The sequence below is a fragment of the Papaver somniferum genome, chromosome 8 (assembly GCF_003573695.1).
Source record: "Papaver somniferum cultivar HN1 chromosome 8, ASM357369v1, whole genome shotgun sequence".
In the NCBI taxonomy this organism is placed as follows: Eukaryota; Viridiplantae; Streptophyta; class Magnoliopsida; order Ranunculales; family Papaveraceae; genus Papaver; species Papaver somniferum.
This window is the reverse complement of record NC_039365.1, coordinates 79,967,688-79,995,063: the sequence shown is the minus strand read 5'-3', so window position 1 is coordinate 79,995,063 and position 27,376 is coordinate 79,967,688. Positions and strand designations below refer to the sequence as shown.

Sequence of the window (27,376 nt, the reverse complement as noted above, 5' to 3'; positions counted from 1 at the left end):
TGACCACCATGTTGAATTAAATTTCCTCACTAAAACCTTGGCAGTAAAACCCAATGAGAAAAAATGGACATAGAAAAAAAGAGCATAAATATCAACATGTTGAAAGAAAATTAAACGTCAATGAGATGTTGCCTCGTTAAAACTTTGTCAGGAAAACCACATGGGACAAAACCTGAAACGAAGAAAAAAAAATTACAACTTTTGACATATTTATGGATGCTAACTCAACCATACGATTACTAGAGAAAACAAGCATCAAACCATAATGTATAATCTATTTAATAGACAAGTTTTATGCAAGCATAATTATGAAACTACAGATTAAGAAAAGGGAAAACAAAAAATTACACTGCTTAAACGTGGATTTTTAGTACTTTTAAGGAGACTCAAAATAGAGGGGAAGAAGAGAGGGAGAAATTCTTATTAACGTGTAGAATTACGAGGATTTACATAGGTATTTATAGGGATGGAACAAACCCTAATCTTAGATACAAGGCATCTTAGTAAATAAACATTAGTTTATAACACTCCCCCTGATGACCTCTGTGTCTAAGTCACTATGAATATACCAGGAAAACTCAAAAGAGAAAACCTAAAAATGCATGGTTTATAAAATTGTTGGACACGCATATGTTGCCTCGTTAATACCTTGACAAGGAAAACCCAGTGGGACAAAACCTTGAAGAAGGAAAAAGAGTACAACGCGATAAGTCCAGATATGCATCTTTGATGATGCCGCTCCCCCTGATGAATACTTCATTCAAATCTTTCCTTGGAAATCTTTGAGTCGAGACTTTCCAATTTTGAAGAACGGATTTCTTAAATGCAGAAGATTATTGTGCTTTCATGAAGATGTCAGGTAGTTGATGAAGTCTTCTTTTGTGTTGCACAAGCAATATTGTCTTTGATTAATACTTTTGCGAAGTCTACATTCTTCTCAACATATTGATGTAGTTTCTTCAACAAAGTGCCAAGATGTAGATAAATTACAACAAGTGAATAAAATTGTATTTGTGTCCATGTCGTATGTGGATCAGAATGACATCCAAATTCCTGAGGGATTGCTATGTTGATTTGGTCAAACAAAATGACCTAGTTAATGGTGAGAATTCACCAAATAATCTAAATTGATACAACTCCCCTTGGATGACCACCATGGATGGTAAATGTGTAATGACTTTTGAACGCCAACGCAATAAGACCTAAGCTTATGCTTTCTATGGAGTCTTTAGACTAGACTCACACCCTGGTTGGAATAAATTTTTTCTGATAATAACGTTTTGCAAAGGATCCTCCCATGACAATCAAATAAATAAACTCTACGTCGATGATATACAAATGGTGATGTCCCTTGTTGGGTCTGGCCTTGAGTAGCACGTGTACGATGTACACCAGAAGATATACCTAGAGGTATAAAACAACTTTCAATTCATTATTTACGTTTTTTTCTCTTATTTTGTTTTACACATTCCACACAGTGCTGATATTATTAGCGTACATTATTTATATATGGTACGATATATATTTATTTTACCATGGATGATCAATCACAAGGTTTCCGAGAAAACTATGAGCTTATAATTTTTTCTTTATCAACAATGATTCATCTGTTTTGGTAATTCTCTAAGTTTAGAGATTTTGCTGAGCAAGTTCATAATCATCAACCATATTTCAAATGCCTTTGAAGGCGCGGGTTGTATAAGCATTTTTCAGTCTTTACATGACGACAACCTTTATAGATTTCTATTTTTTTCTAACAAGAAATATTAACTCTGTATTATTGTCAATCTTAAAAAAAGATTCGACATTAAAGAGTGACGTTTTTTGTTTTCTTTTCTATACAAGAAACTATCTATTAGCCAAAATGGATTTTCCACATGTGACGACTAAAGCAAAAAAAAATTTAATCGTCGATACAAGTTTGGTTTTTCCGTATCGATCTTAAAGAGATAAAATACTGTTATTATGGTATTCTCAGTTGCAAACACCGGTGGAACAAGAAATTTGCTGCATTCCTGAGGGATATTACGAAAAAAAAAAATCTTGTCATAATGATCTCCAAACTACATTCCACTTTGAAATTGGAATACTTTAGGATATAAAAGATCAATGGGTGTGCACCCGGCTTGTTTGCCTATCATTAGTCCTTGTAGTGAATAGATTGGTCTTAAAATTGATTTCATTTGATAAAGAAAATGTCCATAATTCTAAAACCCATCATTGATTATTCTGATTTTTTTTTTTATTGGAGATTTATTTGCATATTCTAAAATCCATGATGGATGGTAAATGTATAATGACTTTTAAATAGTCAATATATGTGGTACATAAAACCCAGAAATTATTATGAGTATATATCTTCGAATTAAGCGGATAATACTTTACGAAACTTGTTTTCGTTTTTATGAGATGAAAATATTTCCGCCATAATCATGGGGAGACTATACACTACCAGAAAAAGTTGGTGTTAATTAACTTCAATGTTATATCAGTTTCTCTCCCATCGTGATCAAATCAAAAAAGGTTTTTATTGACTAGGCATGTAATGTCTCATTTTCTTTTATATAAGCTCTTGCCTCTTTAAGAAAATCCAGTCACATCTAGCAAAATAAATAGCGTTCCATAAGAGGCTACTGGTAGTGCTCCAATTGAGTGTACCAAAACGCGAGTGCTCCAATTGAGTGTACCAAAAAACGATTCACATTCTCAAAGTTATTATCACGTCATTTGAAGAAGTGGATATCATAATGCCCGCGGGAGCTGGTACCAGTAATTATTTGAATTTTTTCAATATACGCATTAATTTGAGAATTATCTGGGATCATAGTAAGCTAATATGATTGTCGATTATTCGCAGCAGCTACTAAAATAATAAATGATGGTAAATGTTAGCCCCTCTGCAGATAAAGACATATTTTATTGGTTGGCATATAATCCAAATTAGGTTGAAATAATTTCTCGATATACGCAAATTTGGATCCAAGCTTAACACCTTAAACATGTCAAGCTCATTAATTACAGGTTGGTGTAGTCATAGTGCGTCGTTATATAAGAAATGTATTCGCTGTAAAAAACAATTTGAGGGTTTTATTTTTAGACCCTAGGATTGATTCAATAATATTTTATTCTCCATATATGATGCATTTGGTGTGGTAGTTTTGAAGGACTCGTATTGCATTCACGCAAGAGATGTACTCGGAGAACATATTCAAATTTTTAATCTTTATAGGATTCAAATTATATTCAGGCATCCATTTGACTCGACTATGTCGGGTTTAACAATCCTTTATGTGTTTTTAGAAATTTGGTACTAAACCGAAAATCCGGATTAATTAGTTAATGATATCAACTTTATAGGTCTCTTGAGGAGTCCTTAAAAACACAAAAATCCACGCTTTAGCAGCATGAATATTATAGTTTTCAAAACTATATCTTGGTTTCTAATCCACAATTAGTTAAGTCTCGGTCTAGGATAGAGGTAGTTGAGAAACGAACCAGTCATAATTTGCGTTCTACCGTTTGAAGGCGAAGATCAACCGAAGCTTTTGGAGAAGTTCATCAACAAAAGGTAAGTGAAGAATGAACCACCTATTTCTCAAGTTATATTCACCTTTCTATCCTCGAGACGATTGTCACATAACTAATTAGACTATCTTGCATAGACAAGAAGTTAGTTTACGAATTCTCGAAATATAATGACTAAGCTTAATGCACAGTTGTTCATACTTGATCAACTTCGATGGAGAACAATTTATTGTTCGGAACCAAATCTTGATTCAATTTTATCATTCGAAAATATCCCGGAACAGTGATATGTGTCACTGATGTTATTCGAGAATATTTCGAATTGATTTAGAGAAATATATAACTACTGTATTTGGATAACCGTTATTTGTCTGAAGCCGTATTACATGTAGTCGTACACGTAGCGGAGTAGCTATATATCGACTTGCAGATTTGTGTGATACGCGTATTCATATGCACATCATGGGAGAATCTGTTTATTTCGTGATCCAGACAGGTATGTGTATTCATATACAAACCATTTTGGAACTGTGGTAAGGGAATCGGGTTTAAGTATCCAAAATGGTATGCGAACCAATACAGTTCTATGTTATAGAACCATTTTAGTACCCAAACCGGTACGCAAACTAAAAAGGTTCTGTGAACTCCGGAACCGGTAAAGGTCTTAAGTTTGCAAACCGGTACGTGAATTGAAAAAGTTCTGTCAGCTCCGTAACTTAGAGCACCTAAGTTTGCAAACCAGTGCGTGAACTGAAAAACTTCTGTCAACTCCGGAACTCGGCTTTGCTTGTAAAGTTTTCAAACCGGTCAGCGTATCTTGACTCATCCGATTCACGAACTACTTAAGTATTTATGCTTTTTGCATTTACCAACTATGTCGATTATGATTCAATCGCGATTAAATTATTTCTACGAGATGATTTGCATTTGATCAATTCTCTAATTAACAATAGACTTATTTGCTCACATAATTGTAACTCAAGATCAATGTCTCCGTGTTCATGGAAATGAGTGTTAAGCTTTTAAGTTTAAACCGGCTAGTTTCGACTAACCATGTTGAACATTGTCTTTATACACGGTTCGATTACGGTTTACCTAACCAGAGTGTATATCTTGTTTATGTGATTAAGATTCAAAGCTTTCATCTGACGGTGAATATTGTTTGCTTGGTTCCAAAGCTATCTTAGCTTAAAAGCTAAAGCAACCTAGGCTTTGAAGTCTATATAAGGGGAAGTCTTTGCAACTGGATCTTTGAATCCCGACACTACTTTTTGGTGTGTCCTAGTTGTATCTAGAGTCGTCCTCTACAAAAAACTTTTTTGGGTTTAGCGACTATCAAAGGCTTCATTGGAAGTCGTGAAGCCAGGACTAGTTATCTTTTATCTTGATAACTTAAGTATCATGATCTTCTTCGATCGTTGATTTATCACTTGAACAAGATAGATAATAATCACAAAGTTCTCTTCGTCTCAAACTTTGTGATTCTGCAAATTTTATACTTGTGAGGTGAATAATAATCTAGGTTGTACTTAGGGTTGCATAAGTCCGGATTTTGAGGATATCCAAACTTCTGTGAAGTTGCTATCGATTTCCATCACCTTGATCTTTCTTTTTTGATTTGATCATCCGTTTAGATCGAAAATCAGGAAATCAATTATAGGCTTAATCTGTGGGAGGCAGATTTGGTTTAAAGTCTTCGATTGAGTTGAAGAAACTGTTAGTTGGTGTGACGTCATTTAAGGGAATCAATTGCGCAGAGTCCTGCTAGGATTTAAGAGGTGTAAGGAGCGCGACTGTACCTTAATCAATGGGAGACTGAGTTCGGGCTCAAATACGCTCCAGACCGAAGTTAATTGGTAGTATGCTAGTGTCTGTAGCGGCTTAATACATTTTGGTGTTCAATCTGGACTATGTCCTAGGATTTTTTTGCATTTGCGGTTTCCTCGTTAACAAAATTTCTGGTGTCTGTGTTATTTATTTTACCACATTATATTGTTTATCTTTATAATTGAAATATCACAGGTTGTGCGTTGATCAATCAAAGTAGATACTTCCGACCTAGTTTATTGGATACGACTTTATTGATCCTTGGATATTGGTCTTTGGTACCGTTCAAGAAGTTTCTTTGTGATTAGGTTCACGGATTCAATTATGTTAACGTTCTAATCACAAGAGAGATAAATATATAACTCTAGAAACTTTCCTTGATTGAGTTTTAACTCTCAGAGTTGTGTGGAGTTTGTCCATACAGATTGCCTCGAAAAAGTTGGTGGTGTATTTTGGTACCCCCAGTGTTTTCAACACTAAAAAAAGATATTAGATGGTGTATTGATGATGGACAAAAGATTTATGTGTGGTTTGACATTTGAATTGGTGATGTTTCATTCATTAATAAAGTTGGATTTATTCCTTACGTTACTGACAATATTCACCTAAAAGTTTCAGATATAGTATTTGATAGATTGTGGTCCTTTTCCGCTGAAACTAATTTTACAGCCTGTTAATCTGCCAGAACTAAGTTCTTGGAGGAATAGATGAACCAATTTGGATTGGTAATTTTAAGGTGCTTTCTCAGTTCCTGAAGCAGTTAACAAACTCAGACGCAAAGAAAATTCTCTGCATTGGCCAAGGTACATATGAAATTCTTTCCTTCATCCAAATATTGCTAGTAATGTGTGGAAACTCATTCAGGGTGTATATCTAGATGATTCTATTATGGTCAGTAAGGGTTATGAAATGGTCTCTAGATGTTGCATCTGTGAAGAATCCCAAGATAATATGCAACATTTATTGTGGGAATGCAGTTTTAGTATCAGTATTTGGAGGTGGATATGCTCAATATTTAACTTTATGCAGCCTAAATCATTTGATGATATTTGGAAATGTGCTTTAAATAAGAGTCCTCTGGTTAAACAAGTTCGGATTACCGCAGCTTGTATCATCTTAAAGGAATTGTGGTTACAGAAGAATAATATATTTTTTTGAAGAAGTCAAACCAAATATTCACAGTTTTAAGAGCAGAGTACTGAAATTAGTGCATGAAGGGGGATTGAGAATGACAGGTAATAAGTGGAATCAGAATTATGATCTGGAAATTATTGCAATATTTTATTTGGGTCTTAGGAATTCTAGATTTTAATGTATCAAAAAATGTCAGTTATATCCTCCTGATCATGGATTTACAATATCCTGCTGTGATCGTTCTTTAAAACCCTGGAGTTGCAGGATTTGGGGTTGTTGCCAGAGATGAAGACTGCCAGGTTGTTGACACCCTAAGAGCATCTCCGATAGAGGGTGATATTTTTTGTTTTTCATGACACTAGGATTTCAGACCCTCAATTAACATAAATCCATCTCCAATGGTTGGATCCTACAAACTAGGATGGATTGGAAAATAAATATGAAGGTGTTAAAGTAGAGATAAACGGTTAAAATATTTTCATATAAAATATTTTAAGGATTAAACCGTTCACTATTGGGGATAGTTTTTTAACCATGAAATATATGTGTAAAATCTCCTAAATAAAAGTCTCAATTAGACTTCCATGTAGGATTTTTTACACACACTGTTGGAGATGCTCTAACTGGAGGTATTGGTATTAATTTGGCCGAGGTTTATGGAGTTATGGGTGCTATTGAGCTTGCAATTGAACGGGGAAAGCAGAATATCATCATTGTTTCTGATTCAAAAACAGTAATTGTTGAATTTGCCCAAGGTCAAGTGCCATGGTTCATCAGGGGGAGAGGAGAAAGACAGTTAGAAATCTCTCTCAACTCAAGTTTTGTCACTGCTACAGGGAAGTCGACTTTTCTGCTGGCAGCATTGCCAAAAAAGGGAGCTTCTTTTAGCTGCAGGAGAGAGGCTAATTCATATTGGAAGATCTTAGTTCTCAACTAGAATTGAAATGTCAAATGTTGACTCTTATAGGTTTTGTTGAGAACAAAAGCTGTGAGTTTAGGCTTAGTTTTGGTCTGATCTTTATTCTGTATTTGGTTTAATTTTCCTTTTCAAATTGATGTAAGAAATTTTTTCAAATTACTAAAAGTTCATGTGATTCAGAAAAAAAATAAAATAAAAAAAATACAGAAGACACCAACTTAAGATCTGGAGATTTCCTCTGCTTTTGTTAGATTTTTCATTTTCCATTAATGAAAGTATAATTTCTCATTTTTTGAGCGAAAAGAAGAAAAACTAAAATAAATAAAGAAAGGTGAATGATCGAACTCAAAGCCTCAGCTCAAAATAAGTGAGACTAGAAAGAATTTCACTCCCGACCTTTGGAGGATGCCAGAATTGTACCCTGAATAAGATTTGAACTAATAAAACAACCAACCTCACTGTCCTTTCGGTCTGATTTGGTCGAGCCCACCCATGAAGGGTCTTAGTGATTCAGGAATCACTACAGAGCCATCTTCTTGCTGGAAATTTTCTAATAAGCATACTATCATCCTTGGAACTGCACATGCTGTAGCATTAAGTGTGTGTACAAATTGGGTTGTGCCTACATTAGCCTTCCCCTTCTTAGAATTTGATGAGGTTTGTTCTGTTGAAGGTCGAAACCGGATACCCAAACGCCGGCTTTGATAGTCTGTACAGTTGGACGCACTCGAAATCTGGTTTAATAGAGGTTGTATTAGAAACCTTACAGATGTCCAGGACACTAGAAATTCGTACCTAACCAATGGGATATTTTATGTAGACGTACCTCGCCATAGCGTCCTAGACCTGGCATCCACGCCTCAACATCAAATTTGCGATAGGCAGGTGCGCCCAAGTCCCCTGTTGCCATATCCAAGGTCCTACAAGCAAATAAATGAAACAAAAGATAACATTATGAAATCATAATATACCAAGAAAAATCATAAAATGGGATGCATGAAATGGTTGTACTTGAAATGAAGCCCAAGTGACGAGAAAAGGTCCTCCTCAATTTCAATAAGCTCTTGGTGAAAGGAATCACTGTCCTCTGGTCGGCACAAGATGAACATCTCTACCTTGCTGAATTGATGCACCCGATAAAGACCCCTGCAATAACATATTGCCACCCCGTTTTAGCAATACCAAAAATCTTCCAAATAAGAAGAAACTGTTGAAACAAGTCAGCTTGAGCAGGAAACCACAACTGAGTATATTACCTTGTGGCAGAACCAGCTGCACCAGCCTCAGTACGGAAGCAATGTGAGTAGGCAACATATTTTAAGGGTAACTGAGAATCGGCAAGAATGGAATCCATATGAATACCCCCAACTGGAATCTCTGCAGTTCCGATAAGGCATTGATCACTGTCCTCGATAGAATAAACCTGTCATGATAGAAAACATTCAGGTGTAATTAGCAATGACAGATCATTATGTGAGCATATCTGGAAGTCAGTGGAGATGGTTAGAACACTGACTAACAACAGCAGCAATGAAATAGAGCATTTTGGAAATGAACTTCACCTTAAAGAATGAGAGGGGGCTGAAATTTTTTAACAGTTAAACAACTGTTGCCAATTTAAGAACTTTCTAACAATGCATGTGAAAACACAACTATGAACCTGTGTATTTGATCCACGAGGTTGAAAGCCACATTTTTCGACAAGAGACGAGCGTACAATCTCTGGGGTAGTAAGAGGTGTAAAACCCCTTTTCATGGTTTCAGCAATTGCCCAGTTTGTCAGGCCCATCTCCAGCATTACTGCTTCATTCTTTAGATAGTAAAATTTTGACCCGCTGACCTGCACATTGGATATGCACTTCAATGTTAAATACTCAAATCTGCACATGTTATAAAATTAGAATAAACTGCACATGTTATAAAATTAGAATAAATTTGAAGTCACCATTCAAGGTTATCTTTAACCTTAGAAAAAAAATTTGCATTATGACTTGAATCACAGGGGTGCCAAAACAAGCAAGAACAAGTCTCATATTAAAATAAGGAAGGTTCAGAGGCTAAGCCCTAAAGTGCAACATGATAGAATTTGATTTCACTAGGAGTGAATGTTGAATAACTCATTAGATATCCCCTACGTAACAATCACACGTGTACAAGAGTTGGTGTCCTTGACACAGTGAACTACACCACACGGGAGTTAGGATTAGGTAGATGTTATGTTCATTCTTTATAGGGAAACGAAACAGCTACATCCATGTTTATATTGCAGAAAAAGGCAGCTCTTTCGTTTCTTTCTTCTTCTACTTTTTCAAGCTTTATTATTAAAACTAAGCTGCAATAATAGTAAAGTCAACAACTAGCAGAGCTGTTGCTGTGTCCAACACGTGACAGAAAATTTTGAAAAACATAGTGTCATTGTCACACAGGATATCCTCGACATCTTAGATGAACAGAAAGGGGTACCTCAGAGGCTGCGACAAAATCAAACAAATCTAGCTCTTTCCCAAGTTGTACATGATCCTTAACAGGAAAATCAAACTGGCGTGGACTACCAACCTTCAGATGAAAAAAGTGGAAAGACATAAGAACATTGTAACAACTGAAGGATATTAGTGCATAGAACACAAAATACCAAAGCTCAGTTACCGTTTTTCGTAGTCCACAACAATCTTCTCCTCCTATAGGAACATCTGGATGTGCCATATTTGGTATACATTGTGCTTCCTTCTGAAGCTTCTCTGTAAGTTTAAGAAGATTTTCTTCCAATGTCAAAAGTCCTTCCTTCAGAATTTTTCCTGCGCAGGTATCATTTCTCAGTAAAACAACCGAGACCTGACTAAAAAATATATACCACCAAGCTCTTACCTTCTTCTATGAGTTCCTGGCGTTCCGACGGTTCTAATTTCCCTTTCATTTTATTAGCAACAACATTTCTTTCCCCTCGGAGCCGTTGAACTTCCTGTCATCTGTGCGCAAAAATTAGGTACAATAATTTCAACTCTACCAACAAATTCAGATCTTCTGTGGCAGGACGCAAAATATGATGGTGGCAGTTTTGTAGGATTTGGCATAGAGAGAGAGCAGAGAGGATGCACACACAGAACAAACTAGAGACTACATTTCTGTAAACTCGATGCAATTTTCATTAATGAAGAACTATGCCTTTTATAGGCTACAAAACTTAACAGAACTCCCTATTTAGACTCGACTAACAAGTGCACATTGCACGTCTAACTCCTAATTACTAGGACAACATTAACATTTACTGACCTATTCCATAGTCCCACTAACAGGTTAGTGACTGACTAGTTGCTATACAAATCATACTTATGATCAAGTCCTAAGACTTTGTCTTGCTGTGTAGTTTGAGTTAATTCAGACTCCAACAAGTTTGACCACATACCACCGTCCATTTAAACAGCTACACTGCATATACCACCGAAGATGCAAATTAAAGATCATTCTACACATTAGACTAGAGTTTGTTGTTTGAGGACTGAAAAGAAATGACTTTCATTTACCAATCTATCTATAATTACATTGACATTTACCAATCTATCTATAATTACATAAACCACACTGCCGATAGGTATAATATTCAATGATTTTAGTTTTAGAAGAGTATCACTAGAGATAAGATTTTTCATGAAAATAAAGAACCCAAAATCTGTGCAAATGAAAAGAAAGGCAAAAACCCTAACCTTTTGAAGATTGAGTGATCTCTCGTACAAATCAAGAACAAGGTCCAAATCAGCAACCGAATTTCGAGTCTTAATATTGGAAGCAACTGCATCTTTATTATCACGAATCCATTTGAAATCAATTGTAGCTTTCCATTGATAAGGTTTGGCAGTTTCTTCCTTGTCTAGAGTTTGACCCGCTGGAACTGAAACTGCTCTCGTAAGAAAAGGAGGGAATTTATGAGTTTTGGTCAAGTGATGAAGAGAATGTAAAGTTAGGGTTTTGGCTGGTGGAGATAAAAGAGGTAAAGAAGGTCTTAAAATTGAAGAACATGACGAAAATTTTAGGGTTCTGAGTGTTGCACCTCCTAAACAAGTATACGAGAAAGCCATGAATGCAACCTTCAAGATTGTGGAGCAGAGTTTAGACTAGAGCGAAAGATTTAGCCGTAGGACTCGGTAAGGGTCGACACTCGGGATAGTGAGAGAGGCAGAAAACAATTTTATTTTATCTCCTTACCTAGTCGAGATTTTCCTCCGAGCCAACACACTAACACAGTAAAGCTCCTAGGATCATGATTCCTGATGAGCCCAGCTCAGACTGGCACCGCAATTTAACAGGGCTGAATTGGGGCCCTGGAAAAATAATTGAGGACCCCTAGCTACATGACAAAAAAAGGTCATGAAATAGTAATGGGGGTTATCCCTTATTTCATTTTTTTAAAATGGCTAAACTACCCCAAATCATTAGTGTTAATTGAGTTGATTAGTTATTAATCTTACTTAATTTGATTTTAATCTTTATTTTTTCAAAATTTTTGTTCGTAATTTCTTTTTTTAATTTTTTTTGCCGAGATTTGTATGGAAATCGTCATGGAGGTGAAGTGTTTCACTGACGACTCTCAAGAGTTGTTACTATTTCTGAAAATCGTCATGGAGGTGAAGTGTTTTATTGACGACTCTCAAGAGTCGTTACTATTTCAAAAACGACCCTCAAGAGTCGTCATTGTTTCATTGACGACCTCTTAACGACCCTCAAGAGTCGTCATTGTTTCAATGACGACTTTAAACAGTCGTTAACCCATATAAAAGAGTCGTTATTATCTTCGGAGAGTTATTAATGGCGGAAATACATTAAAGGGTCGTAATAGTATTGAATAAGACCATGATGACCCTTTGATGTATTTTTCCGGAGAAGATAACGACCCTTTTATATGCAACGACTGTTTAGAGTCGTCATTCAAACAATGGCGACTCTTGAGGGTCGTTTTTCAATCATTAACGACTGTTGAGGGTCGTTTTTAAAATAGTAACGACTCTTGAGAGTCGTCAATGAAACACTTCACTACCACGACGACTTTTCATACAAATCTCGGCAAAAAAAAAATATAACAAATAAAAAAATTAACACTAAAAAAAAATTAAAACTAAAAAAAATAAAAATTAATAGGTTGACATGTGTCACAATCCCAAGGATCGGGGTAATCTAGTCTTTTCATGGTATTTAGACACCCCTTATCCTCTTTCCATGAGTCGGGATAGGAATCTAGGGCCCCTAATTATTTTTCCAGGACCCCCAATTGAGCCCTGCAATTTAAGTTAAGTCGGATTAGTCATAGTCTGCATTATGGTTTGATTATGGCATGTTTTAAAGTTAATTATGTGTTTGTGCTAGCTTAAGGTTGATGCTACAATTCTGAGGTTTTTGAATCTGACATCAAAAAGTTTTTGTAGAATCTGCCATCATGGTTTAGAACTAGGTTTATACCCCCACAAATCGATCTCCCGAGGATGTTCCTATACTTGCTCTGCCTGATTTTACTTGGTGATACAAAATTTTGAAATGGATTGCCTTTAGGAACAATATAGTGCGCTAAGAAAAAAAACATTGAACGTCAATTAATAAAGTGATTCAAGACAGTCCACAAGAATCCTGAAGGATTCCTCCGTACACAAGAATCGAGAATGACATTTATAATACAAAACCATGAGTAGTATTCATTATCTAACAAGTTATACGATGTAGTCTAGAGACTCTAGACCTCTCAACCTGTAAAAAGTATTTGAATGACGAAAGTCAAAGAATGCACCAACATACAAGTATCATTACATTGTGACAAACCTACACACGTGCAGAAAATTTTGAGTAGAAAGGTTGTGAAAGAGTAATTGTATGTAGCTTGGATATTCCTATACATCAAAGGAGCCTCTGATTCCTTCAAGGCTTTCTCCCATTGATATCCTGCAAGGGTATAGATCAAAATGAAACCAAAACTTTTTGTCTTGTTCTCTAATAAATAGGTTTTTAATGGATCAAAAATAAAATACATTCAACCAAGATAGGACATAAACAAATCTTAGGAGGAGTTACGCAACAGTATCAGTATCAGTACCAATGAGTATTGTCAGTAGGCAAGGAAGAACCCACCATTGTTACTGAAGACCGAATTACAGAAAGAAAAAAAGAAAAGAAAAAAAGAACATATGGATCCATGTGGGCAACTATAGTTGGTAGAAAATTACAGCAAGGATGAGGCGCGGCAGACGATATGACCTTTTTCTCAACAAAACCTAGCTTAGAGAATTAATATAAAAAAGAAGAGCTCAATTGAGTCACCTCCATGAAAAACTATTTGCTGGTGCCTCGAGCTTTAACTAGTATGGTACAGGCTCTTAGCAACACAGATATGATAAACTTAGCATGCGAGTCTAATGTAAAAGATAATAATCAGTTCAAGCAAAGGTGAGAGAAATGGTTATCTGTGTTAAAGTAGGTCAAGGGATACAATTAATGCATCGATACATCTAAGGCTCCAAAGTGATAAAAACTACACATACAGTTTAGTATCGATGTGTAGCATTAGGAACATAAATAGCTATTTGTTCCTATTTATAACCATCACTGTGTAAAAGAGGACAAAAGTACTTCAACTCTCAATCATCTTCACATGTTACTGTTACTTTACTAAAGATACTGAGCTTTGTAATCATGAATTGACAGTTTACAATTCCATCATTGATAACGTGGTACTTCAATACAATTCAAGCAGTGTGGTCTAGCTAGCGGTGGTATTTGGAGTAGCAAAGATCGTTCCCATTCAACACAAACTGACACTTCAAATTTGGCAATACTAAACTCCCTTCAAAAAAAATTGATGTCCCACACTTTACATCTTCATTTCAAGTTATCACTATTTGCCACTAAAGAGTATGATGTCACAAAGAACATATATGTTTTGTCTATCAGTTTGCATCTGTGAACTAATCTCTATATTGAACATGAAAATTTAGGTGTTTCATAGGATCTAAATTTGATTGATAAAGAGTTACTGGAGTAAGAGTTCCTAGTCAATTATTGGACGTTCTATGAAGTTTCATATCCAATGGTGTCAATTTTTCACCACATAATAAAGATCTAAACAGAAACCTAGTCCATTACCACGAATCTAGACTTGGAACTTGATTTCAAAAAGGAAAGAAAACATGGACAGAGCAAACAAAATTGGAAGTACCGTGGTAATATATATACCTGTGCATGCAAAACTTGTACTCTTGACTTCTAGCATAATCCTTCTCCCCTTCTTCCAGCTGAATACGGAAAAGAAGAATGAATCAACTCCGAAATTGTTAAATCCTTAGATTAGTATTACCCTAACTAAGACAAATAAAGAGCTAATCATCCAAAAACAGATTCCTCATTTAGGATTTTAAGCAATCCACAGTGCAAAATATCACAAATTGATCAATAAATAAAAGTGTATAACAACCACAAATCAATTGAATTTCAAACTTACAGGATCGCTTTCGTAGACAAGCTCGTAACATTGAGGAGACAGACATTTCAATGCACAATTTTCTTTCTCTATCATTGATGACTTACACTTCCAACCCCACAATCCACTGCATAAATATAAATGAATCTATAAAACACTGCAAAAATACAATTAAAAAGAAGGGGAAGATTGGGGATATTTTTATTAGTTAATACCTCTCGATATCTGCATAACATATGTTCTTCTTCTCTTTGACCTCACTTTCAGTTATTGGACGAGGGGATTTCTTTGCTAGGGTGGATGTGAATGTCAAGAAACAGATCACTACGAAGGAAAATATGAAGAAGGGATTTTTTAGGGATTTATGAGAACACTTTTTCGCCATGGAAATCACTTGCTGATTGAAGTGTAGTTCATGAAAATACCTAAAATGACGCCTCTCCCAACCTGTAAATGGGCCCGGCGAGGATTTTGATATTTCTGCCCAAACCTGTGCGGCATGCTGGACAATCTTTAAGTTTGTCATTTTCTATCCTGGGTTAATTTAATTTGTCTCACACTCGATCCAACTCCAAGAATACTAACAGTAACTTTTCTATTCCTATTTCTGTTAAGCAAGTCTTATGGTGGAATCCATCCATTTTCCATCTTCCACGTCACCTCAGCACTTGGAATCGTGGATGAAAGCGTAAGTGTAATGGTGGAATAATAGAAATGTTATTCTTAATGGAGCTAAAAAAACGTAATTAAGAATGAAGCTAAAAAAACGCAATTAAGAATGAAACTTTTTTTTTAACCGTTAGATTTCAACAACTCATTTTAAATATATGGATAAAAAAAACGCAATTCTTAATTACGTTTTTTTTAGCTCTATTCTTAATTGCATTTAGTGCTATTCTTATTGGCGTTCAGATGGATTCCACGAACCCTTCCACGAAACCATAGAACCTTGCTTGGATTTTCTGTGGAAGACCCCAACTTGAAAGCCACTAGACTTGACATTCCATGATTTTCCACACTTGAAATAGTTTGGATTCCACCATAAGACTTGCTCTTACGGAACACTGATTTCCGGAAAGATTATTTAAATACTCTTCATTTTTTCCCGTTTTTATAACAATTCCTTTAAGAGGTATAAACTAACCTCCCTAGGTTGAGGCTTAGGCATACTTATCCAACTATTTTACTTAATGGGTGAAGACAAAGAGATAAACTGGAGAATGAGAAAGAGAATTCAAAATCTAAAATTAATTTGAGATCATGAAAAACTTGTAAGAAAAGAGAAAATTTATTAAAGTGCACCACTAGAAAAATGCCAATATACACGAGGAGCGAGACTGAGCTAAATGTAAGAGTCTCGCTGTTTCGGATATAAAGAGAACTTTATCCCCCATCTTCACTGCTCTCAATGGAAACAGGACACCTGTTCTCAATGAAAACAGGAGACTGTTGCCTCTTCACCTTTTGTAAACAGAACTTTATCCCTCATCCTCGCTACTCTCGATGAGAACAGGAGCATTTTGCCTCTTGAATATCTTGCTAGGTCTCTTTTCAGATTGATCAACTTCATTTGGCAGATCACCATCAGACTGCCCCACATAGTTCTGAATTTGTTCAAGAATTCTACTACCATACTTGTCCGTCTTCAACTTCCCAATTATACTTTCCAACTGTAACAAACAACATACTCAGTTAAGCATGCGTAACAAAGGAAGCAGAATTAACCCTTCGCATACCATATTTGAAAACATTCATTTCTAAGGTGAGAAGTAATGGCTCTACAGCCTTTCTATAACAAGAGCGGAATGAATTGTTAAGAATTACGATCTGTGAGGTGTTAATCATCATGGATGGTTGAACTAGCCATGGGATCTTTAAGAGTGCACCGTAAAAATGCGTACACACAAGCAAAGCCACTCGTCATAAATTGCATCGCTTACCTAAGAAAGAACGCTATAGCGGATACCAAGAACCCGTGATACACTGACTTGTTTACTGTATGATAGTTAAGGTAGAGTGCAATACCTGCTCATTCGAAGTAGGTTTTTGGGAGCTTAACATGCTGATTTGTTGAGTCGACAAGACAGAGTGTGGGAATATTCCCCCATGAACGGAAGAGAGTTCTCTACGTAGTTCATCAAGCTTTACTTCCAAGCCTGATAATGACACAGTGCGTTTAGTACCTTTTTTGTTACCAGTGTTTCCCTTTATTCCGCTGCAAATTTCTAGTTTAACTGTCTTTCTTCCCGTATGTACTTGTTTCCACAGCGGTCCTATTGTTACATAAGCATTTGTTGTGTATGCTGTGTGCTGAAACTCTTCTTTCTACATAGAAACGGGAAAAAGGAGAACCTCAAACATAATGTAGGAGTGTGAAACTGAAGCTTGACTGACAAAGAGTACCAGGTCAAAGCTATATCTTTGCAGCCAATTCTACAAAATATTGAGGGAGTCTGAGAGACTTGCTCTACCATCTATAGTTTTCTCAACAGCTCCTCGTTCTATGTCAAAGTAAATTCCCACCTTATTGTTAATCTGAAACATTACATGCTATAGTTGACAAAAAAAACATATCCAGGATCGAAACTCACCAAAACACGATCCACGAGTAGCTGAATGATAAGCTGCTCCGATTCCTCTCTCTTTAACTCAGAAGCTGTGGAAGAACACCCAACTTGAATGGTAATACTTTACGATTCCCGAATACCAACTCTAAGAGGTAAGAAAGAGAGAGCTCAAGTGCTACATGTAAATTTAAAGTCAGAGTTCAAGCATCATTATAAAAAAGAAGATATATGTAGTGGGTGCAACACTATTGAATATTTTAAAGCTCACATACCAACACCTAGACTACCAAGTATAAATCCATAGCAATTGGAAAAAGAGAGTAAACAGAAAAACATAGGTACCTAGCTCCTTATGCTTGACCTTCACCTTGTCCATTAGTTGCAACATAGTTGCTCTCTGTTCACTCTCTCGCACTTCCTGCAGTATAGAGATCATAACTTTCGCATGACCTGTAAAAGCAATGTTGAAATGGTAGTTAACGCTTAAAAGATACCAACAAGCCAGAAATGGAAATATGTGATAATGCATTCCCTAAATGTAGGCAAAATGATAAACAAATAAATAGTTATAGAAGGAAGTCAGAGAAATCATACGTGTGACATCCACTTCCTTAAGATCCCTTCCATACGCACAATTGTCGCACATTCCTGAAAAAGAAGGAAACACCTTTAGCTTCACATGGTTGAACAGCCTCTAGCAGCACCACGGGAGCTAAATGAACTTGAAAAGGAAAATTTTTAACACCCGTACCGTTGCAATCTTGTATAGGCTCAGCAAAGTGCCTGAAAAAAGAGCTTCAACGGCACTCTCGTTTGGACTGTCACGGAGAGAAGAGACTTTAAATCTTTATAATGATGTAGCTATGTAATATGTACAATGGTGTGATGCATAGGGTTGATTAGATGATGTAAGTTGACCCACAAAAACAAACATACAGGTAACGCCATCGACAATTTGGACATGGGTAATCAATAATCATAAACTTACCTGACAATATCTGACTATATCATACAGGTTCTGCAAACCAGAATTCTCATAGAAGACCATCGAACTCTGGCTAGATAAAAACCAAGTTTCAAAAAGGATTGAAAGAAAGGACACTCACAGTAACACTTATAAAGCATAATGGAGAGCAACATTACCTGCCGAGGAACATCTCCGGGCCTAAAATAGAGCAAACATTCAGAAGGAAGCCCGTCGCGCCCAGCTCGGCCACTTTCCTGCGGTCAGATTTAGTTAATGATAGCAAAAAGACTTCAAATAAGGTAAGCACCCTAAGTACGCACCCGAATAATACCTGGTAATATGTCTCCATTGATTTACTCAGGCTATGATGGATGACGAACCTGACTACAAGAAAATAATGTGAGTTTCGACTGTGAGGGCACTTTTCAGATGCTCTCACATCTTAACTTATAAACATACACCAGCTTGTGTAGCATATACTGGTGTATGTATACACAAGCTGTCATCATCTTCACATGGTGCAAAAAAAAAATGGCCAAGAGAAAGAAATACAAATAGATAAGTAGCTTAAGGTTCTTAAACATATATAGTAGATAGAACTTACCATCTGGTTTGTTAATTCCCATGCCAAAAGCTACCTACAACATACCAAGAGAAGTTAGAGAGTCATGAGCTAAGTTTCATTCTCAAAGGGTTTTAAATAACTATTGGCCTCCACAATTTCGAACCCAATACAGAATCCAATATGCATATTGCCCTGTGCTGTGATTAATTTTTCAACATTTTGTATTTTTACACAAAATCTATTCTGATCTCTTAACATATAAGGCAGATTCCCTAAAGATCATTTATCTGCATCTCCACCTATGTCGCTCATCAGTGATTTTTTTTCTTTTTGCGTGTCACTAACATTTATTTGTCGGTAATAGTTTTTGAGTGTTCTTGAAGGGCTTCACTAACAGCTGCATCACGCAACGCAGGAAGATAGTTTGTAGAGTGATGAAGTAGGAATGTGGATTTAAAAATGCAAATAAGTTGAGAGAGAAAAAATAAAAATAATTACGCATCAGCGCATATGTAATGAACTAATAAGGAAAAAACAGACAAATCCATACCGTTCCCACAATGACCTGCAGCTTGTTATTACTCCACCTAAACCACAAAATAACAAATCAAGAGTTATCAAGAGAATAATAAATAAAAAATGATATATTGTCGAGGCATGATACATTATCTATCATCATTTATCTATGAGCATCAAAAAATTTACAAGAACGAAACAGTGCTGGTAACATGTTGATCATGAAGTTGATGGTCTAAACTGCCCACTAGTGGATCCCTTGCTCCAGTGAGCCAATTTAACTAACAGCTCATGGTGGATTTTTATTGACAGGCTCAGCCCCTTGGTGCTAAGGTCAAACTGAAATACAGGACCATAATTCTTAGCATTTAGAGACTCTGACATGCGTGTTCAAATAACCTGGAAGCAAATCGGACTATATACACAAAACAAAAATAAGAAGGACACCTAGAGATTTAACTGATTCAATCAGAGTACTTATAGTTTGGAAATAGATCGGGGAATAAAATACCGCATATGAACTTTTTCACGAGCATTTACATCCATGTCTGCATGATAATAATCAGCGGAAATTCCTCGTTGACGTAATTCATGTGCAACCTACTTTCATCTGAAGTGTCAGAATGACCGAGAATACAAAATAATACAGTTGATAGATATTGTTACTTGTCAGACAATTAAAATTTATTTCAATTGATGAGAAAATAAGTTAATGGCAGATGCAAATTTTGTGTAACAAGTTAAATAAACTACCAAAACACGCTTGAGTTCTCTGTGTGTTGGTTAGTGTATATTGTGATTCAACATATGAACATATACCTAATATAAAAGTAGTGTCGGTGAGAAGATTTGTAGTCTAGGCACACATTATTTGGACTTAATTGATACAAGTTGCAGAAACATAGGTGATAATTAGGAAGGCCATGGTCCAGTACAAATTGTAATCACTAAACGCATTATGTTCCCATTTCTCTACCATCATTTCATGTTAATGGGGGGAATGGAAAGATGGTTTGAATTATTGGACTGGTTTTAAAAAAATGTCTTCTTTCATAAAGCCATTAAAATACCAAAAATTCTTCATTGTTAATCCCATAGGATTGTCTGGTGGTCTTTGTCTTATGTGGAAAGATGGTTTGAATTTGGAAATCATCAGCTCTCAATTCAATGTTATAAATTGTGTTTTCCAATTTGATGGCAGGTCTAAGGTAGCTTTTTCCTGTATATATGGTGCTCTAAGTAATGGTAATAGGGATGCCCAATGGGACTTTATTAGGCAGTACAGACAATCTACTCCCTACCTTTGGATTCTACTTGGTGATATGAATTCCATTTTAAGTAATGAAGAAAAATCTGGAGGTCACCCTCATACTCAAACTGTCTTGGATATTGCTAGAGATTTTGTTAATAGTCTTGGCCTTCGGGATATGACTTACGCTGGTAACATGTTTACTTGGACCAACAGGAGGCAGGGTTCTGAATTAATCCAAGAAAGACTAGATAGGTATCTAGGAGATGAATGGGAAAATTAGGCTCAGGCCCAACTCATGGATAACCCATAATATGAGGCCCCTAGATAAAAGAGTTTTATTAGTAGGCCCTGAATTAAAAAATAAATTTAATAAAAGCGAAAAGACTAAATTAGCCTCAAGTATATAAGAGACGTCACCTACCTTTCTCTCGTTCAGACGCCATTATTTCATTTCCAAGGAGAGAGAAAACAAATCTCACTCACCTGAAACAGAAAGAAATCTAGAAAAAAACCGAAAAAATCAAGAAATCTTCCTGAAATCTGTTCCAAAACAAAGATCGAGATCAAAAACTATTCATCATTTGCTAACCCCTAAATCAGAGAAACAGATCGAAAAAGTTTCAGATTCAAAAACCAAAAAAAATCAAAAGAAACAGTTTCAGATTCAGTTTCATTATTCGCCGTTGTTACTTTCCTGTTGATGAAATACTCCGACGATTAATCACTAGGTAAGTTTTGATTTGAAGCTGTTAGTTTTGATTCCTGTTGTTACTGATTCGTGGGTCGAAAATTTCTGAACTAGGGTTTGTAATAAGATTACAACAAACATAACTCATTCTGACTGATAATTTTACAGATCGGAGAAGGAGAACAATCGTTTGTGCATAAAATCCATGAAATAACTGATTAAATAGAAACAAAGGTAAGTCATGGATGTGATATAACTGATTGATTTAGTGGATTTCATTTCTGAGATGTTACTGTTTGAAAACCCTAGAAACTCTAAGTTGAATTGCAATCAACTAACTTGATTTTATTACTACATCAACTGCAGATTCAGAATCAAATTTCTTTTGGAATAAAAATGGTGAAAGGAAAAATGAATCCCCCTAGAAAAGATGATACAATTACAGGTACTAAGTTGTGAAAACTATTGTTGTCATGGTCTCATGTTTATTTCTCATATAACGCTTGTGAATATGTAATTACACAGACAAGGACATGTGTAACTATAAGTTACACACTCAAAATGTAACCACTGACTGTGTTGTGGTTTGTATATTGATTGTGTAACTTATAGTTACACATACCAGGTGAGCCTGTCACCACTGACTTGCCTAGGGATGTGTAACTAGTAGTTGCACATAAAAAATTGGTTGTGTTTAGGATGTGTAACTTGTAGTTACACATAGAAAATTGGTTGTGTAAATTGAAGTTACTCATTAATATGCATGTGTAAGTTAAAGTTACACCTTGTAGAATGTCTAGAATTGAGTGTGTAACTTGTAGTTAAAATCTACTAACTGAAGAAATTTAAAAGTTTCTAATGTAAGTGATGCTTTTGAATGTATAACTACGCAAACAAGGGCCTGTGTAACTTTAAGTTACACATTCAAAATCTCACCACTATGTTGTGGTTTGTATATTGAGTGTGTAACTTGTAGTTACACATACAAATGAGCCTTGCAGAAGTGGCTGTGTAACTTGTAGTTGCACATCTTAACTGTGAGTTACACATTCAAGATGTTACCAATGACTTGCAAAGTGGTTGTGTAACTATAAGATACACATTGAAAATCTAATCACTGACTTGCCAATTGACTGTGTAACCTTAAGTTACACATGCATAATAACATAACCTTCATATGCATGTAAGTTAAGGTTACACAACACAGAATAGAATGATTCAGTTTGTGTACTTGGCAAATACACATAGTTTGTAACATGATTTTCATTTTGTAGTTAAAAACGAGTGTATTTGATAAGTACACAACATACTGACTCATGCTATTTTTGTGTGTGATGTGTACAGGAAACCTAAGGCAGTCGTTGAATGCAGTAAAGGATTTAGTAAAGGTGATAAAGCCTATAGGACTGACTGATAGGGCTCAAAGATATCTTAGGAGAGCTGCTTACGGAGAACTCGTAATGATGTATTACGATGACTATGATACAACTGTACCAACTACAACAAGACAGATAACTACCAACAAACACGGCGTCTTGAAGCTCTTGAACTGCTTTGACATGGATTGTGAGACACCATGTTCATTCAGGTTTGCTGATGATAAGATTATAGAGTCTACACCGGCAAAGCTGGCTGGTATATTTTTCATGCAGAGGATTGGAAGCAGAAAGGGTCAGAAGCTGTTAAAGTACTATTGTCCTAGTGATTTGACTGACAATGTTTTATACAGCAAATACTTCACCGATATCAAATCTACAAAGCATCAGACGACGGTGACTAAGACAAACATTTTAGAGAAGATAAAACAACTTATGGCAAAAAGGAGAAAAAGTGGGAAAAGAAAGAAAGTTGATGAAAAGGATCTAGTTTGCCTGATAGGTCTTTATCTTTGCTGTGTATTGTTTTTTGGCGACAAAAATGCCAATGGAGTGAACGCGAAATATCTTAGTATCGTTGAAACTTATGATACGGTGCTCAAGGTGTCGTGGCCTGATTTAATACACGAGCACTTGTTTGAAGAGATTCATACTAATCTTAGTTGTTTGTCAAATGTGAAGGCTTGTGTGCAATACCTACTGGTAAAAAGCTTGTGTGTAATTTCTATTCCAGCAGTTTTAGTGTTACGTGATGGATATTTTTGTTCAATCGACTAATTAAAATTTATATGTTGCAGTTATTGTTTGCTGAACACACGCCAGCAGGATTAATCCCGAAAGTTGAGAACCACGAGGAAGATATCCCAAGGGTTGGGAGATGGGATATATACCAGATTTCTGATTACATTTGGAAAACAGACATGACACAGTTTTCGGTAAGTGTTATATGTCAGTTGGTTTAGGTTTTGTAAATTTATGGTAATGTAATTTAGATAAAACTTTGATGTAATCAAAATTGTCATGTGTAGCTATAAGTTACACATTTAAATGTGCTTGTGTAACCTTTAGTTACACATATCCACTTTACATTAGATACATCTAATGTGCTTATGTAACTATAGGTTACACATATAAAATGTGCTTATGTAACTTTAAGTTACACATACAACCGAAAAAATGTATATTTAGAATGTTCATCTGTTAATTGCAGCCAACTCCTAGTTTTGTGGCTGAGTTTTCACAGCTTGAGAAGCAGCTGGGTATATCAACCGTGGTACCCAGCAAGGACGACCTGCAAAGTTGGCTGAAAGCGCAAACTATTGAGAATAGCCATCTGAAAGAGCAACTGCAAGAAAAGCAAGCAATGCTTAAAGCAGTGTATGCAATTGCAAGAGAAGGGATATCAGAAGGGGACCTTTCAGGAACAGCGGAATTCAAGGTTCACAAATTTAGTTGCCAAATTATCCAAGCAATGGGTATTGATCCTTACAAAGTGACCCAGGAAGAGTTTATGCAACATGAAGATGATGTACATGGAGATGGAAGTACTGAGCAAGAGAAAGAGAAAGATGACGCGGAAACTTCCTTCAATGAAGAATGTAAGTAGTTGTTCATTTTTAATATGCTTCTTTAACTTGATGAGGTACCCAATTAGTTGACACTAAGGTCTTTGAACCTTTTTAATTTCATATTTTACTTGTTCATTTTTAACTTGCTTGTTTAACTTGATTAGACTTAATAAATGTTGAGTAAACTGATCATATGGATGTGTAATCCCTAGTTACACATGCCACATGCATGTGTAACTTCTGGTTACACTAGTTAGATGCATGTGTAACTCCATGTTACACTAGGTATCCATGCCATATTCATGTGTAACATGAAGTTACACATATTAGTTATCCAAGCCAGTCGATTACACATGATATATTCTTCTTGAAATTTTATTAAAAAAATTTAACATCATCATCATCATCCTAATTCTCGTTTCAATACTTGTGCAGTTCCATGTATGAGCCTTGCAGCTGGAAATACGCCAACAATTCTGCAAGCTCAAACTGCTGCAGAGGGGCACAAAAGACCACTCAGGACATATAGTTCGAGTATGAAGAGTGTGACAACTTGCAAGACTCCACCAAAGAAAAAGCCTGTCGCAAAGAAAAAGCCCACTCCTACAAATAATGTTGATGAGGAGCAGAAGAAAGATGTTGAAGAGACACCTGTTACGGATGAGGCACAGAAGAAAGCTGCAGATGGTGGAGTTGTGGATGGGGCAGGTGATGATGTAGCTGCAAAAGTCAATGAGGATACACCTGGAACTTTTGATGACAGTTCTGCTTCAACACAGTTTGAGGACTCCATGGTGATAACTGCTACAACACCGCAAACACAGCCTGACAATGCTCAGACCTACAGTTTGGTCCAACTAGGAGCTAACCCTGATGATATGACGAATGTTGAAGTGAGTGAAATGATAGATGAGATCGTCAGCAACATTAACAAAACTGAACATGGACCCGCAGTGACGGAGAATGCAGAACCTACCTCAACTGGTAACCACTCTTCCGTTCTATGTTTTGTTTGTAATGGAAGTGTAACTTCAAGTTACACATTGTAAAAGGCATGTGTAGCTTGAGGTTACATACAATACATTATTATTTTGGCTTGTGTAACTTTAAGTTACATACATGTGCTAATTTTACTGAGATTCTGCCTATATTTGTTTGTGCAGCTACAACGCAGGAAAACGTTTTTAGCCTTGGATTAGAAAAAACTCCAAAACCTGCAGGAGAGTTACTAAAGGAAGCTGCAAATACAATAAGAGAAAGGCAACCATCATTAATACAACAACGTGTGCTGAGGAATAGAAAAATCCCAACACAAGATCTGAAACAATATCAAAGAAATTCAAAGAGGATTAAGAAGAAAGCTAATGAAGAAGAAATGGCCGCAGTTCCAGAAGTAGAAGAAGATAGAATGGCTGAGGTTGCTGAAGAAGATGATGGAACAATGAGAAACGATGTGAAAGGTTCAGAAGTTATCGAAAGGCTGGAAGGCGAGAAAAAGAATAAAGTGCTTGAATATTTCAATACTCATCCGAAAACGTAAGTAGCTTGACTCCAAGTAGGCTTGATTCTGTTATTGATTGTTGTATTTTACTACTTGATTCTGTTATCTTGATTGATAATAGTTTACTTCTTTGTAATGCAGAGACATTGCTTGGATAGAATGCGACGAAGATGGTAACCAGATGTTTGATATATCTGGAGAACTAATGCTACAGCTTACAAAGAAAGAATCCTATTTGGAGTCAGAATTCATCGACTTCTACATTAGCAGATTGAAGACAAAGATGAACTCTAACAGCAAATATGACAAAGCGATATTCCTGTCGCCAAAAGCATACGTAAGTACTTCAATATATTTAAAATCTTATTGCATTTATAATGTGTAGTATATGTGGTAAGATTATGATAACATACTCAAGATTTTTTTTCCAGTGTAAAACCCAAGGCCCTGTGTGTAACTTCTGTTTACATAATCACTTGTTCATTTGTAACTTTTGATTAAAAATGTGAGTTTGACATTCCAAATGGTTTTTGCAGATCTCTTACTTGAAGGATTACGAAGAATTCAAGAAATTTTGGATTCCGAAGCTTGCGAAGGAGTATGTCAAGTACAAGAACGATGCAGTCAGACTTTTCGCCCCAATGTGCAACAACAACACACACTACACACTGCTGGAGTATGACTTGAGGAGCTCTAATCCTTGGTCCTACATGAACTCGTCAAACGTTAAGGAACTCAAGGGTGAACACCTTCTTCAAGCCAAGAAATATGCATTTGCAATTACTACAGAACTCAGACTACGCTGTCCTTTTGCTCTTGGGATGAATGAAAATGCCAAGAATCTCAATGCGCCCCCACAAGGTACAATTCCTGACTGTCTTCCATGTGTATGCAATTACATGAAGATCAGGATGAAGAATAAACCACTTGACAAAAAATTAACCTCAACTATGATGCTATGGTGGACTGACAAGCTGAACCGCATGAGAGGAAGCATGCTATACAAGATTCTTTAGGATCCATCTAGAGATGTGTAAAGCAGTCATTAGGATTAGAAAAAATTCTATACTCGCAAATATGTTGTTAGCCACAAACAGATGTTAGACTTGGAAAATATGTTGTTAGAAACTTTTAAATTTCGTCAGTTAGTAGATTTTAGCAGTTCTTAGTTTTGCAAAATATTTTTGGGTTGAAATTCTTTGAATTAAATTTTTTTATCTTGTTAGAACTACTACTGCTGTGTGTACAGGTTTCAGAAAGTATGCAACAGGTTAAGTAACTACACATCTTAATTTGATGCAGAAAGTGTAACCTGAGTTTACATATACATTTATCATGTGTAAGCTAATGTTACACATCCATATATTTGAGTGTAAACTGAAGTTACACAAGCCATTGATCGGATTGTCCAATAAATCAAAATAAAGTTACACCAGCATTTATCATGTGTAAGCTAATGTTACACATGCAATCACAGCAGTGTAACTTCCGGTTACATATCCATATATTTGAGTGTAA

The 27,376-nt window shown here is 36.0% G+C and overlaps 4 protein-coding genes, 1 long non-coding RNA gene and 1 pseudogene across 7 annotated transcripts; 3 read left to right on the top strand and 3 right to left on the bottom strand.

Annotated features, from left to right (window-relative positions):
- Positions 1–7,623: 7,623 nt before the first annotated feature.
- On the bottom strand, positions 7,624–11,636 carry LOC113301732 (serine--tRNA ligase, chloroplastic/mitochondrial-like). Of its 3 annotated transcripts, none has more exons than XM_026550531.1 (9): positions 11,107–11,636; positions 10,271–10,364; positions 10,052–10,200; positions 9,869–9,961; positions 9,066–9,245; positions 8,662–8,828; positions 8,417–8,551; positions 8,232–8,325; positions 7,624–8,139 (listed from the first exon to the last, which is right to left on the bottom strand). In XM_026550531.1, exons 1-9 carry the CDS (start codon positions 11,476–11,478, stop codon positions 7,861–7,863), a joined length of 1,563 nt encoding a protein of 520 aa, XP_026406316.1. In that variant the 5' UTR covers positions 11,479–11,636; the 3' UTR covers positions 7,624–7,860. The 3 variants fall into 3 exon arrangements, with proteins under 3 accessions (XP_026406316.1, XP_026406318.1, XP_026406317.1); XM_026550533.1 differs by having other exon boundaries at positions 10,271–10,371; positions 11,107–11,245; XM_026550532.1 differs by having other exon boundaries at positions 10,271–10,831; positions 11,107–11,241.
- Positions 11,637–12,951: 1,315 nt separating this feature from the next.
- On the bottom strand, positions 12,952–15,317 carry LOC113304431. The gene is made up of 4 exons (XM_026553534.1): positions 15,074–15,317; positions 14,880–14,985; positions 14,615–14,673; positions 12,952–13,327 (listed from the first exon to the last, which is right to left on the bottom strand). The coding sequence occupies exons 1-4, from the start codon at positions 15,241–15,243 to the stop codon at positions 13,276–13,278; spliced, it is 387 nt and encodes a 128-aa protein (XP_026409319.1). The 5' UTR covers positions 15,244–15,317; the 3' UTR covers positions 12,952–13,275.
- A 1,019-nt stretch (positions 15,318–16,336) lies between these two features.
- LOC113305695 lies at positions 16,337–20,452 on the bottom strand (annotated as a pseudogene).
- Positions 20,453–21,063: 611 nt separating this feature from the next.
- Positions 21,064–22,786, top strand: LOC113301840. The gene is made up of 4 exons (XR_003336503.1): positions 21,064–21,453; positions 21,582–21,647; positions 21,780–21,858; positions 22,758–22,786. It is a non-coding gene; the product is annotated as an uncharacterized LOC113301840 (long non-coding RNA).
- Positions 22,787–22,972: 186 nt separating this feature from the next.
- Positions 22,973–25,556, top strand: LOC113305694. The gene is made up of 5 exons (XM_026554709.1): positions 22,973–23,491; positions 23,587–23,724; positions 24,000–24,387; positions 24,793–25,382; positions 25,521–25,556. Exons 1-5 carry the CDS (start codon positions 22,973–22,975, stop codon positions 25,554–25,556), a joined length of 1,671 nt encoding a protein of 556 aa, XP_026410494.1.
- A 301-nt stretch (positions 25,557–25,857) lies between these two features.
- LOC113302495 lies at positions 25,858–26,941 on the top strand. The gene is made up of 3 exons (XM_026551409.1): positions 25,858–25,893; positions 26,000–26,195; positions 26,395–26,941. Exons 2-3 carry the CDS (start codon positions 26,040–26,042, stop codon positions 26,872–26,874), a joined length of 636 nt encoding a protein of 211 aa, XP_026407194.1. The 5' UTR covers positions 25,858–25,893; positions 26,000–26,039; the 3' UTR covers positions 26,875–26,941.
- The last annotated feature ends 435 nt before the right edge of the window (positions 26,942–27,376 follow it).

Bases quoted from the DNA above. Each gene is read 5' to 3' on its own strand.
- LOC113301732 (XM_026550531.1), bottom strand. From the start codon at position 11,478: ATGGCTTTCTCGTATACTTGTTTAGGAGGTGCAACACTCAGAACCCTA. The intron at 9,962-10,051 runs GTAACTGAGCTT...TTTCATCTGAAG, and splicing joins GTTGTGGACTACGAAAAACG to GTTGGTAGTCCACGCCAGTT. The intron at 8,552-8,661 runs GTAATATACTCA...ATGTTATTGCAG, and splicing joins GCAGCTGGTTCTGCCACAAG to GGGTCTTTATCGGGTGCATC.
- LOC113304431 (XM_026553534.1), bottom strand. From the start codon at position 15,243: ATGGCGAAAAAGTGTTCTCATAAATCCCTAAAAAATCCCTTCTTCATA. The intron at 14,986-15,073 runs GTATTAACTAAT...ATATTTATGCAG, and splicing joins TGTTATGCAGATATCGAGAG to TGGATTGTGGGGTTGGAAGT. The intron at 14,674-14,879 runs GTAAGTTTGAAA...TTCCGTATTCAG, and splicing joins TTGTCTACGAAAGCGATCCT to CTGGAAGAAGGGGAGAAGGA.
- LOC113305694 (XM_026554709.1), top strand. From the start codon at position 22,973: ATGGATTGTGAGACACCATGTTCATTCAGGTTTGCTGATGATAAGATT. The intron at 23,725-23,999 runs GTAAGTGTTATA...TGTTAATTGCAG, and splicing joins CAGACATGACACAGTTTTCG to CCAACTCCTAGTTTTGTGGC. The intron at 25,383-25,520 runs GTAACTTCAAGT...TTGTTTGTGCAG, and splicing joins GTTTTGTTTGTAATGGAAGT to CTACAACGCAGGAAAACGTT.
- LOC113302495 (XM_026551409.1), top strand. From the start codon at position 26,040: ATGTTTGATATATCTGGAGAACTAATGCTACAGCTTACAAAGAAAGAA. The intron at 26,196-26,394 runs GTAAGTACTTCA...TGGTTTTTGCAG, and splicing joins TCCTGTCGCCAAAAGCATAC to ATCTCTTACTTGAAGGATTA.